Below are 14,019 nucleotides of genomic sequence, written 5' to 3'. Positions count from 1 at the left end.
CATTCTCTTCTACTTTTAGGCATGAAGGGGATTTTTCTCATCATGTCCTCATAGAGCTTCCTTGCATATCCGTGTGCATGCGATCGCCCGGTCATTGACTTTCTGCTGCAGTCGTAGGTATTGGGGCTACATCAGTAGCCCCAACTTGATCATCGCGTTTCTAGTCCGGCCAACTTCAGTGCGGAGTCTATTAAGGCAACGCCACGTAATCCAGAGCTGATTTGCACTGTGTGGCAGGTGCTCGACAGGTGGAGCTGGAGCGCACAGGCTACAGGGTTGTTGTCTACTCCTGTTTGCTGTAACTGAACCTTTTTCTGTGTGGGTGACAATGTGAGGGGTTTACTGGTGGCAAGAAAACTTTGTTGTTACTTCAGTTGACTCGGCATCAGTGTTAGATCATATAGTGGACATCCTGGAAATGTGCATTGCCTTGTGCACTCGACTAACAACTTCCCAGCATATATCAGGAGGAACAATACCTGTGAAGATGTAGTGGCGGTTGACAGGGGTAGAATTAAGGCATCCTGTAATATAGTGGCAGTACAGGGTCTGCGGGTATTATCCCCACACTTCACAGGCGTATTCAGTGGAGAAGCAGCAAAGTGCCAGTGGATGGGTCCGCACCCCACTTTGATGTAACCAGCTTGCTGAGAATGTTGTTTCTTATGCTAACCTTAGCTTTTGTTTTCTCGATGTGGGTTTGAAGGGAGAGCGTGCGGTCGAGAGTAACACCAGAGTATACAGGATTTATAGAATGAGTACGTTTCATCCCAAGCCAGCTGATAAAGAGGATATGAGGCAACAAATTTGGGAAAGATGGTGCAAAATCTGTTGGAGGGAGAGGAACTAACACAGCATCCTCCCCCACCTGCTTCATCAGCAGAGAAGTTCCTTCACATGAATATTGCACAGGGCTGCTGGATCAGGACCCATGTTATCGGAGCAACAGAAACCATCTTATAAAGTCATTCCCATTTCAACACTAGTTGTTTGAACATAAAGATGTGCTGTCCCTTGCTTACAATACAATGCCCTATATAGTTATAAAGAATAATCAGCAATGCAGAGCAGACCGTTGCTGCCCAGCCCTCTGATCACAGCTCCATTTCTCAGGACAGTTTGTGTTCCTTTGCAGAGGAGTTAGGCACATTGCAGAGGTGCAGCATCCTAGAACGGCTTGAAGCGCAAACCCACAAAGTAAAGTGGAACCCGCTCAGGTATTGGAAGACCTGACTGCATAGCATCAGCAAACAAGGCAGATGTGGGAAAGCAGGGCCGGCTCCAGGCACCAGCGAAGGAAGCAGGTGCCTGGGGCGGCCAATAGAAAGGGGCGGCACTCCGTCCGTTGTCGGGGCAGCACGTCCGGGTCTGCGGCGGCAATTCGGCGGCGGGTCCTGCAGTCCCTCTTCCTCTTCGGCGGCACTTCGGCGGCAGCTCAATCGGGGTTTTTTTGTTGTTGTTGTTTTTCTTCAGCAAAAATGCTGGAGCCGGCCCTATGGGAAAGTGATTGTTCTAAGCCCAGCTGTGAAGTCAAGAAGCTCCTACATGGCAAAGGAAATACCAGGGCCACCCGGGGGGGGGACAAGTGGGGCAATTTGCCCCAGGCCCTGGGCCCCGCAGGGGCCCCCACGAGAATGTCGGAGGCTCCCCTCTGCCTCCCCCCTCTCCCAGAGCCTCAGCATGCAGCGTCCAGGAGCGGCCCTGGACAGCGCTGCAGCGGCGTGGCTCCAGCGGGGCCTGAGCTCCTCCTGCTCAGAGCCACGTGGTAAGGGGGCGGGGCTGCGAGCTGCGGCTGAGCAGCAGGTGCTCAGGTCCCGCTGCAGCGGTGTCCAGGGCCGCTCCTGGACGCAGTGCGCTGAGGCTCCGGGAGAGGGGGGAGGCGGGGGTAAGTGGCATGGTAAGGGGGCCAGGAGTTGAATAAGGGGCAGGGAGTCCCGGGGACAGTTAGGGGACAGGGAGGGGGTAGAGGTTCTGGGGGACGGGACGGTCAGGGGTTTGAGGTGGAGGCTGACAGCTCGCGACCCCCAGTAATAACCTTGTGTCCCCCCTGAGGGGTCCCAACCCCCAGTTTGAGACCCCCTGGATTAATTTAATTTTAGCACCCTGTGTCCATTCATATGCATGTGCTACTTTGAGCATATCAGTTTTCACAACATAGGCTCATCCCAGATTCTGGAACAAGCTCAAATGCTCAGTTCGTGGAGTATGTACATAATCTATACTAAAGACAAACCCACAGTAACCGTCTCCAGTTTGTGAGGGACTCCATGGAGCCAGTCTCTAGGAAACAGATAAATTCATGGAGGTTAAGTCCATTAATGGCTATTAGCCAGGATGGGTAAGGAATGGTGTCTCTAGTCTCTGTTTGTCAGAGGGTGGAGATGGATGGCAGGAGAGAGATCACTTGATCATTACCTGTTAGGTTCACTCCCTCTGGGGCACCTGGCATTGGCCACTGTCGGTAGACAGGATACTGGGGTGGATGAACCTTTGGTCTGACCCAGTGTGGCTGTTCTTATGTTCTTATGTTCTAACCTAAATGAACCCAAAGTTATGGAGACAGATATGAGTCAAGGAAGCCAGGAGAGTATCAGAAACCTGGAGAAGTCTCTGACTGGATGGGCTCAGGCGTTTGGTCACAAGCTGAGGTGGTTCAACAGTTTTGGATTTTTTTTAAGCAGAATTTTTTTATTGTTTCTTTAAACAATCAAACACAGCAAGCAGCAAATATTTGGCCACACACTTCTGAAACCCCAAACCATGTTCAGGTTTTGGCAGACTAATTTCAGCTTTTCAATTAAAAAAAACCACAACACATTTTGAAGGAAAGCAGACATTGTCCGTGATTTTTTCTGCTTTTTAAAAACCCCTAGTTTTTGATCCAAAAAAAGTTTTGATGGAAAATATTTGTCCAACCCTTTTAAGGAGCTTTAGTGCCTTTTAGCACTAGCTGATGCTGAGAACCAGTGATACCTTGTAAAGGTGACTTGAAAAGAAGTTTTCTCAAAACTGGGTTTGTGCCGAGATGCGGAAGGTTTTTAAATGTTTATTTTTCCCAGGGCCGCCTGGGGGGGAGGGGGGGCAAAGTGGAACAATTTGCCCCAGGCCCCGCAGGGGCCCCCACGAGAATATAGTATTCTATAGTATTGCAACTTTTTTTTGTGGAAGGGGCCCCCGAAATTGCTTTGCCCCGGGCCCCCTGAATCCTCTAGGCGGCCCTGGGAAATACCTGTCACCCTGGAAAACAAGCAACAGACTAACCAGCTGCAATAGCCGCTCAGGAAGGCTGGATTAAGTGGGGAGCAGCTTTATCATGCCAGCCGACACGGTGGCAGAGTTGAGAGCTCACCTACAGACAGAGGCGGATTTACAATGAAACACCCAGTGCCCTGACACAGGGCCCCCCAACTACAGGGGGCCCCAGGGCCGGACAGCCCAGCACCATCCAGCACCCCCTGCGGGGGGGACCCCTGCAAGGGCAGAACCTGTGGGGAAGAGCAGGGAGGGAGCCATTTAAGAGCCGTGCTGGAGGTGCAGTGTGCAGTGCGCTCTCCCAGCCGGTGAGCCAGGCTCCTGGGACTCTTGCTGCAGGCTGGCACTGCACATCACAGCAGGCAGCCAGGTGAGGGGCTGGCTGGGGGTGCGCTGTAGGGGAGGCGTGCGCGTTCCCCTGGTGGGGCGTCTGTCCGCACCTCTCCTGCTCCTCTGGACACTGGGCAGCACAGATGCAGTCCCTGGTGTGCACTGCTGCTGGTGGCCTCTGGAAAAAAGCCAGGGGAAGGCAGTGGCAGGCCAGGGGTCTCATCTCTCATGTGCTGCTACCGCCACAGCTCCCTTTGGCAGCGAACAGGAGCAGCGGCGGGGCTGGGATGCATTCACCAGCCAGCCAGGTAAGGTAACCCAGCAGCCGCAACTGGGACTGCCTGAGTCCCGAGTCCCGCGCCCCGCCCCCCCCATACACACACACCCCAGCCCCCTGCCCTGAGACGCTCAGGACAGTGCGCTGGGGTGGCCCCCCACACACCCGGCCCACCCTCCTGCCCTCACTCCTGCACCCCCCCCACAACCCCAGCCCTGACTCCTGCACCCCCAACACCCTCACACCCAGCCCCCCCCCCCACGCCCCCTGCCCTGACTCCTGCACCCCTCCCATTCCCACCCCTGCCCTGAGCACCAAACGGGAGTTCCTGCACACACCCCCATCCCCACCTGCACCCCTGGCACCAAACAGAAGCTGCCCCAGGTAAGCGCTCTGCACCTCAACCCTCTGCCCCAGCCCCGAGCCCCCTCCCACATCCTAACTCCTGGCCGGACCCTACACCACAATGTTTTTTTACTTTTTTTTAATAAAGCGCTCTTATCCAAAGCACTTTACAATAGTTGGCTAACAGTACAAACAATATTTGGAAAGATCATTAAGTGGTCTGCCTCAACCCTTAGCAATTTTCAAGTAGTCTATGAAAAAAAAGTTAGACTACAAATAATGTCACAGCTAACCTGGTGGCTGAACTCTGTGACTTTGTCCTCACCCACAACTATTTCACATTTGGGGACAATATATACCTTCAAGTCAGCGGCACTGCTATGGGTACCCGCATGGCCCCACAATATGCCAACATTTTTATGGCTGACTTAGAACAACGCTTCCTTAGCTCTCGTTCCCTAACGCCCCTACTCTACTTGCGCTACATTGATGACATCTTCATCATCTGGACCCATGGAAAAGAAGCCCTTGAGGAATTCCACCGTGATTTCAATAATTTCCATCCCACCATCAACCTCAGCCTAGATCAATCCACACAAGCGGTCCATTTCCTGGACACTACTGTGCTAATAAGCGATGGTCACATAAATACCACCCTATACCGGAAACCTACTGACCGCTACACTTACCTACATGCCTCTAGCTTCCATCCAGGACACACCACACGATCCATTGTCTACAGCCAAGCTCTAAGATATAACCGCATTTGCTCCAATCCCTCAGATAGAGACAAGCACCTACAAGATCTCTATCAAGCATTCTTAAAACTACAATACCCACCTGCTGAAGTGAAAAAACAGATTGACAGAGCCAGACGAGTACCCAGAAGTCACCTCCTACAAGACAGGGCCAACAAAGAAAATAACAGAACACCACTAGCTGTCACCTTCAGCCCCCAACTAAAACCTCTCCAGCGCATCATCAGAGATCTACAACCTATCCTGAAAGATGATCCTTTACTCTCACAGATCTTGGGAGACAGACCTGTCCTCGCTTACAGACAACCCCCCAACCTAAAGCAAATACTCACCAGCAACCACACATCACTGAACAAAAACAATGACCCAGGAACCTATCCTTGTAACAAAGCCCGATGCCAACTCTGTCCACATATCTATTCAAGTGACATCATCATAGGGCCTAATCACATCAGCCATACCATCAGGGGCTCGTTCACCTGCACATCTACCAATGTGATATATGCCATCATGTGCCAGCAATGCCCCTCTGCCATGTACATTGGCCAAACCGGACAGTCTCTACGCAAAAGAATTAATGGACACAAATCTGACATCAGGAATTATAATACTCAAAAACCAGTGGGAGAACACTTTAACCTGTCTGGCCATTCAATGACAGACCTGCGGGTGGCTATCTTAAAACAGAAAAACTTCAAAAACAGACTCCAACGAGAGACTGCTGAGCTGGAATTGATATGCAAACTAGACACAATCAACACAGGATTAAATAAAGACTGGGAATGGCTGAACCATTACAAACACTGAATCTATCTCCCCATGTAAGTATTCTCACACTTGCTTCTTATCAAACTGTCTGTACTGAGCCATCTTGATTATCACTTCAAAAGTTTTTTTTCTCTTACTTAATTGGCCTCTCAGACTTGGTAAGACAACTCCCACCTGTTCATGCTCTCTGTATGTGTGTATATATATATCTCCTCAATATATGTTTCACTCTATATGCATCCGATGAAGTGGGTTGTAGCCCACGAAAGCTTATGCTCTAATAAATTTGTTAGTCTCTAAGGTGCCACAAGTACTCCTGTTCTTTTTTTAGACTACAAAAACAATCAAGGTACCTCACTTTATTTTCATTTACTTCCTATTACTTATAATATAGGAGGAGGATGAAGAAAAAAAAATGAAAAACAGGGATGGGGAGATAAGAGGGAATGTTCTTTTTCTTGTCTGGGTCCTGAGGGGGTAGGGGGGCAAAAATGAAGCTGAGCACAGGGCCCCACTAACTCTAAATCCATCACTGTGCTGATCAATGGGATGGTTGCATAGATTGATGCCCAGGCCCCCAGACTGTTAAGAACTGAGGATTTTTCTGCTCTTTGTCAGCTGGTTTTGTTGTTAAGACACTAGACTGGCACTTAGAAGATCCAAGTTCAATACCTGGCTCTGTCACAGAGGTTTAGTTCCAGTAAAGTGGGCTTTGTGATGTCTCTTTATCCTTGTTTTGTTCTAGACAGCTTGCAATAGTATTTACTTTTAATAATCATTTGAAATTCTGGTTCTGGCCAGGAGCAAAGAACTGCAAGGAGCTGTTAGCCAGAGGGAACACCCTGAGCGGCTGGTACACCATCTACCCCCATGACTGTAATGCCATGACTGTGCTGTGTGACATGGACACCGATGGTGGATTGTAAGTGAGAATAAAATGTACACAAATATCAGATACCCTCATGCAAAACAAGCTTCTGTCCCAGGATGTGAGAAAGTGGGTTCTTTGCAAGCCAATCAATAGCCCATGACACTGAATGACATTCCTATGGATTTTGCTGATGTTTAGGTTTAAATTCTTTTGAAGAGACTAGTTTAATTCACTCTTTTCGTAAGAGCTGATGCAAAGGACTTTACTTCCACTAAGCTATTTCCTGATGGGCCAGAGTGGCCTGACCACCCGGGGGGAGGGTAGCCAGAGAAAACATAGGAGCTGTTCTTGGAAGGAGCTGTATCAATATTTAGTTTATTATCACCTACATCAAAAGTCTTTGGTCCCATTTCCCCGTAAGTTCTCCTGTCTCTTGGGCAAGTCCAAAGTTTCCTAGGGAAGCAGTCCCCCAGCCTGTACCCAGCTCTCCCCAACCTTAGTACCTATCCCCCAAAGGCGATTGCCTCTCCTGCTGCTCCATTCCGAGGTTGTTTTCCCTTTAGCACTCTGTGACGTTGCATCCCAAGCTTCCAGCCTGTTTACAGGTATAAGGGAAAGGGTAACATGCTTGTGTGGGACTGTCTTGTCACCATCCCTAGCATGTACAACAGTTTCTTCCACAAATCAGGTATGTCCCACATCTTTAAAGGGTTTACCACTAGTATTAACTCCTTTGTTTTAACCCATAGATGAATTAGCAAAAGACACAAGATTAACAGCAAATCTACGGTGGACAAGCTTCGTTCAGACAATTTAGCTTGTTTAGTGTCTACTGCATTTTCCCATTTCTTTGTGCACCCTGGTAGACCCTCTGATGCAGATTCTTCTGCCTCTTTGGAGAAGGCTTTTAATTCAGGCATGTGTTCGGGGCTTTGGCAAGGAAAGGGTGTACTGCAACCATGCCTACCCTTGGCCCCTCCTTCCGGAATTTCTTTGGGCTGGACCCTACACACTTGTGAAGTAAGGCAAAGTTTTTCTTCCTCCTGCCTCGAAGAGACAGTTTTATCTCTTACAAGTGTAGCAGGAACATCTTTCAATGGAGTGCCGTGGATTGGTAAGACCCCTTTGGACACCCCACTTTCAGTTTCCAACAGATCAGCTGGATGGACTCCCCCCTCCAGGAGATCTGACCTCCAGTTTTCCTTTAAAACCTGATCCACAGGAGAGGGGTCTGGCATTTTAAATGCAGATTTTTCACCCTCCTCCTGGGAAAGATCTCCCCACAAAAGGTGAGCGGACTCTCCGGTCCCCCCCTCACCTTCCATCTGGGCTTCCCTCTCTGGGCTCCCCTTTGGGTCAGACACTCCTTTGTCCCCCAAAAGGGAAGGTGACCCTGGTCCAGGTGTGGGCTCACAGCTACCAGCTATGACAGACCCTTCACTGGCAAGCAAAATTCCCCCCTTTTCACTCAGGTTGGGCTTGCTTCCAGCTACAGAGTCCCTGGGGTCTGTTCCCCTGCAGTGGTCACCAGGACCCCAACTTCCACCTTCGGGACACACGCCTCTGTGCACCCCAGGGCAGTCCCTTCCCCCTGCTCACCTGCAACTTCCTGGCAGTGAGCAGCTGGGGTGGCCCCCCTGCTACAAGGTGGAACGTTCCCTTCCTCCAGGGAGATGATCACGGAACAGGAGCTGGCTTTGTCTAGCCACTCCCTCTGGAACTTGCCTTGAGCCCCGGGGCTACAGGAACTAGCTACAACCATCCCTGCCCCCAGAGCTGCATTCTTTACTGCTACAGGGGAATCTAAGAGACACCCTCCTATTTCCCCAGCAGTCCATGTGACGTCACCACCCCCTCCAGGGCTTTTAGCACAAGATTCCGCCTCACTGCTAACCAACCCTGGGACAGATTCTACCACATTAAAGAAATCATTCCCTAGTAGAAACAGTGCAAAATTGTGTGTCACTGTTTCAACAGTCAACTCAGCCTGCAAATGACTAGTTTGCATGTGTACTTTAGCTAAAGGTGCAAGGACTTTGTAACCCCCCACCAGTTCTAATTCTGCCATTTTCCCTGGCAACAAATCCTTCTCCTGGATCAGGTCCCTCCTGACCTCAGAAATTTTTGCCCATGTCCCTCAATCCAAGACGCACTTTTCCATTCAGTTTAACAGCATGCATATGCTCACAGCTTGGTTGTGCAGAAGCAAGCTTTAGAAATCCTGTGTGGAAAGAGGCAGCAGCTGGGCTCTGAGAAGCAACAGCTTCATGTGTTACTTGCTGCCTGTTTCCACTCAGCAAGGGACACTTATTCCTCAGGTGTCCAGTGGACTTACAATTATAGCACCTCTTGGGCTCCTCTGTTTGTACAGGAGATTTGGGATGAGTAACAAGGGAATGGGGAGGTGAACGCCCAGCCTCCTTTCTACCCCAGAGGTAAAATGGTGATTTTGCTTTACCCCAACCCTGCACCCCTCTGCCAGTGGTTTATGTTTAATTGCAGCTTGTGCTTGCTCATAAGAGTCTGCATACCCAACTAATTCACCCACTGCATTCACCTTTTTGTCCCACAAATACTGTTTTACATCATCACTGCACATATTCAGGAATTGTTCCTGAGTAACCAAATCACACATTCCTTCAAAGCTTGTAATGCCTTTCCCCCTCACCCACTTATCTACCAAATCTCTCATTTCATTTACATAAGCCACATTACTCAATCCAGATCCCCTCTGAAGACTCCTGAATTTAACCCTGTAGGCTTCAGGTGTAATCTGAAACTGTTTCAAAACCAGTTCCTTAAATTTACCATAGTTTGAAGCATCATCAATAGGCATCTTACTGAATATATCCAGAGCTCTGCCAGTCAATTTTGTTATCAATGTGGTCATCTTTTGATCTTCAGGGATTGCATGGAGGGTGCACAGTCTCTCAAAGGTGATGAAATATTCAGCACTATCGCTGGATTCATCATACTGTGGACATAGTCACTCCCATTTATGGATTTTTGGGGAAATAGAGCCAGCAGCGGGAGGGTTTTGTCTCTTCCACTCCATAACAGCCAGTTCATGCTTCTGGGCCTCAATCTGGACCTGTATTTCTCTGGCTCTTAACTCCAGGGCTCTTTTATGGGCAGCCTCCTCTCTGGCTGTTTCTGCATTAATTTCTATTTGATTTAATTCCATAAGTCTTTTATGTTCATTTTCTTTCTCAGCCATTTGCAACTTGTGCAGTTCTAGCCTTTTCTGAGCCTCACTCTCACGCATGTTGCTGATTTTCCTGCCTCTATTCCCTTCCCTGAAATAAGCAAACAGAAAATAACAAACCAGTAACCACTTTGTCTGTTCTCCAGCCACCACACCCAAAACTCACTTAAAATCACTACCAGTATCTCAAAGCAATCCGCTGTGCACAGATCCTGCCGACTATGCCACTGTGACGGGTTGGATCACAGAAATCCCCTTGGGGCTGCCAGCTGATGTGCCAAGACTGCTTCTGCCCCTGCTTTCTCTGCCAGCTTGGGACTCCAGAGCCCTGCCTGGCTGTGCCAGACATGCTTGCCAACCATGAACACAGACCCAGGTCTGAATCATGTCCCATAAACTGCAAGCTTAATTGAAAGCAGCTTAAGAAATGTTCCTGTCTTTAACACACAGATGCCCAACTCCCAATGGGGTCCAAACCCCAAATAAATCTGTTTTACCCTGTATAAAGCTTATACAGGGTAAGCTCATAAATTGTTTGCCCTCTATAACACTGATAGAGAGATATGCACAGCTGTTTGCCTCCCCAGGTATTAATGCATACTCTGGGTTAAATAATAAGTAAAAAGTGATTTTATTAAATACAGAAAGTAAGATTTAAGTGGTTCCAAGTAGTAACAGACAGAACAAAGTAAATTACCAAACAAAATAAAATAAAACACACAAGTCTATGCCTAATACAGTAAGAAAACTGAATACAGATAAAACCTCACCCTCAGAGGTGTTCCAGTAAGCTTCCTTTTTACAGACTAGTCTCCTTCTAGTCTGGGTCCAGCAATCACTCACACCCCCTGTGGTTACTGTCCTTTGTTCCAGTTTCTTTCAGGTATCCTTGGAGGTGGAGAGGCTCTCTCTTGAGCCAGCTGAAGACAAAATGGAGGGGTCTCCCATGGGCTTAAATAGACTCTCTCTTGTGGATGGAGACCCTCCTCCTCTCTCCTATGCAAAGTTCAGCTCCAAGATGGAGTTTTGGAGTCACATGGGCAAGTCACATGTCCATGCATGACTCAGTTTTTACAGGCAGCAGCCATTGCCCACATGTTATCTTGAATGTCTCCAGGAACTTCTTATGTGGATTGAAGCCTTCCAAGATCCATTGTTCATTAAGTGTTTCTTGATTGGGCACTTAATTTGCACATTCCTTTCTCAAGAAGCTGACCAAATGCTTTACTAAGGCTACTTAACAATCAAGCAAGTACACAGCCAATATTCAAAACTTCAAATACAAAAATGATACATGCATACAATAGGATGAATATATTCAGTAGATCATAATCTTTACAGAGATATATTACATGGCATATGTAGCATAAAACATATTCCAGTTATGTCATATTCCCATAAAGCCTTATGGGGTGCAACGTAACACACTCCTTCAGCATTCCACTCTCCCTCTGAGATTAGCTGGTTATATAGGCCCAAATCCCTCCTACTCCCCGCAGCCTCTGAGGGGATTAGTTAATTGGAACCAGATACTTGGGTTTCCCCACCACCACGTGACAGTTCATTCAGATGCAGATATATTTTCAATGCTATGGATAGGAGGTTTAGATGCACCATCCTCCACAATGAACATTACCCCAGAGGGGTTGAGCGGTTATTCACATGAGACTGAAATGGATTGAAGCCATTTACACATAAATACTTGATGTACCTTTGGAGACTGGGGGAGGGGTCTTTTTCCCCTCCCTTCACCAGCTCTTATTAAGGGCGGACACTGCTCTTCAGTTTCTTACCTGATCCCTTCTCCATTCCCTGTAGGTTTTCCAGAAATGGGCAGAGAATCCAAGGACTTTTTCGACAACCGGGGTTCATACAAGAGAGGTTTCAGTAGCCGGCTGTCAGAATTCTGGCTGGGAAGCAACAATATCCACCTGTTAACATTTCTAGGTAAGAAATCACTGATTCAGTTTTTCAGTCTAATCCCTCCTCCTTACAGGGAACAGTGGGACACACTAACAATGGTGAAAATAGTGATAAGGGACTGGGCCTGTTTTTGATGACCCTTCTGAGAAACACCACTGAAGCAGAAAATGCTGTAGCTCCAAGATAGAGGCTGGATCATTTAAAACATTGAAAGGTCTTTAAACAGGCTATCAGCCATCTGATGGCTGAAGCACGCAGTGGCACTAGTGAACTTCAGGGAAGGAGATGGCTCTGGATACTCCGGGCCAGACTCTTCTTTGCTCTGCAATGCAAAAATGAACGTAAAATGCTCTCGTTCTGACTTGCACTGGTGTAAATGGTTACAGAAGGGGCAAAGCGAGGTAAAATCAGGCTGTCTCTTCTCAGCAGGGGGTCGGATGCTGTGGCACTGTTTGCTACTAGACCAGTGACGTACGGTAGAAGTCAGATTGGTAATGCCAGCCCTACTGCAAATATCGGGCTGAGTCAGGTGCAAAAAGGACCCCACAGATAGTGCAAAAGCAGAATATGCTCAGTGGCCACATTGTTTAACAGGAAACCATGAACTCCGCATTGACCTCAAAGACTTTGAAAACAACACGCAGTTTGCCAAGTACAAGTCATTCAAGATTGCAGGAGAGACTGAGAAATACAAACTGGTTCTTGGAGACTTTCTTGGTGGCACTGCAGGTAGGTTCTGGGCATGTCTTATACCTTTGATAGCACAAGGAAAACAGGCCCAACCACAGAGAGAGATGACATCTTGTGGCAAAAGCAAAATAAATTCCTCCCTGGTTGTCATAACTGTTTAATCACTTGGGGGGGGGGGGGGGGAAATGTGCATCTAAGACACAGGATCAAATTTATTTACAGCATCTGGAAACTCAGTTCCAGGCAAGGAAACACTGACAGAGGGACTGGAGAACAGGAATCTTCCCTATAGCACTGGAACAAATGCTGGATTGATTAACACTGTGCAATCAGTGGGGTCGCAGAGGTGGTAAATCAACACCAAATGCGGCCCATTGTTTTTGTATTTAGCCTCCAAATCTCTAAGTTGATTTCACTAGCGACAACTGGAATTTTAAGAATTCTGAACCCGCTTGAACATAGTTGATGTGAAATTCCACCAGGGCTCTAGTAACCACTTGTCTGGTTATGGAAGTCTGTCCTTAAAGAGCACCAGAGAAGAAACCCTAAGGGGGTGAAGTGGGAGGCCAGTTGGGTCTCTGCTCTAAGCTACAGCGTTCATGTACTCCCACTACCACCACAGACGCGCTGAAGAGATGCAACGTAATAGCATTCCCAAAGCACTGCGTTCTTCTAGTGATTTAGTAACCTCATTCCCAAAGCACCTCTTGTAATGGTGTGAAATCATGGGGCAATGTGGTCACGCTGCCGAGTGAGAAGACCCAGCTTTCACACCATTGAGATGAGTATATTTTTTTAAAGAGTCGTTGAGTTATCAGCACAGCCCCCACTAAAAGTATGTTTGCATGTGTAATTTCCTAACTGCTGCCTTCTCTTCCTTCCTCCACTAAGCATAAGAGCCTCTCTCACACACTAAGCGTTTCCTGGTGCCGGGTAGTGAAATAAGCCATCCTGTGGCAGAACTCACTGGCTGAGATTTGGGGAACTAAGCAGGTGATCACATGAGACAGTGCAGCATATGGTACTATAATGGCAAGTGCCCTGGGCTGAAATCCCTGGAAAGACCCCATCCACTTCAATAGCTTGCAATCAAGGCCCTGGCAAGACAAACTGTAACATCTTTGTGACAAAGTAACACAATTATTTTTCACAAGTGATTCATTAACGCCACACAAGGACATGCCATTTTCAACTAGAGACCATGACAAGGACCTTGGTTCAAACACTCAAAACTGTGCTGCAATCTACAAGGGGGCCTGGTGGTACAAGGACTGTCACTGGCCCAATCTGACTGGGATGTACTTGGCTGGTGCCCACGCCAGCTTTGCAGATGGGGTGAACTGGAGGACGGGCAAAGGATATAATTATTCCTACAAACAATCAGAAATGAAATTTAGGCCTGTCTAGCCCAGCCAGCAGGCACATGACAAGAGAGAACTTCTCTCTGTTTCTTGCCTGTAGCAGATTTCTGCCAGCTGTATTTTTGCTGGCAGTGCCTCTTCCTTTCTCCCTCCAGCACCTGGGTCCCAAGTGTGGAGAATGTCCTGATCTTCATTTTCGTACCACTGATTTTACTTGTTTCCTCCTGCTTCCACCTATG

The 14,019-nt window shown here is 48.1% G+C and overlaps 1 protein-coding gene across 1 annotated transcript in view; it reads left to right on the top strand.

The window, feature by feature from the left end:
* The window catches only part of LOC135891435 (ficolin-2-like), a 31,432-nt gene extending 17,606 nt beyond the window's left edge, over window positions 1-13,826 (top strand). The window contains exons 2-6 of the mRNA XM_065418991.1: window positions 6,532-6,652; window positions 8,293-8,300; window positions 11,625-11,753; window positions 12,324-12,462; window positions 13,574-13,826. Of these exons, the coding sequence (XP_065275063.1) occupies window positions 6,532-6,652; window positions 8,293-8,300; window positions 11,625-11,753; window positions 12,324-12,462; window positions 13,574-13,826 (650 nt within the window). The remainder of the gene's footprint in view (window positions 1-6,531; window positions 6,653-8,292; window positions 8,301-11,624; window positions 11,754-12,323; window positions 12,463-13,573) is intronic.
* The last annotated feature ends 193 nt before the right edge of the window (window positions 13,827-14,019 follow it).

Source organism: Emys orbicularis, chromosome 18 (genome assembly GCF_028017835.1).
Source record: "Emys orbicularis isolate rEmyOrb1 chromosome 18, rEmyOrb1.hap1, whole genome shotgun sequence".
Taxonomy (NCBI): domain Eukaryota; kingdom Metazoa; phylum Chordata; order Testudines; family Emydidae; genus Emys; species Emys orbicularis.
Note: the sequence above shows the minus strand (reverse complement) of the source record. Positions and strands in the feature narration are given on the sequence as shown.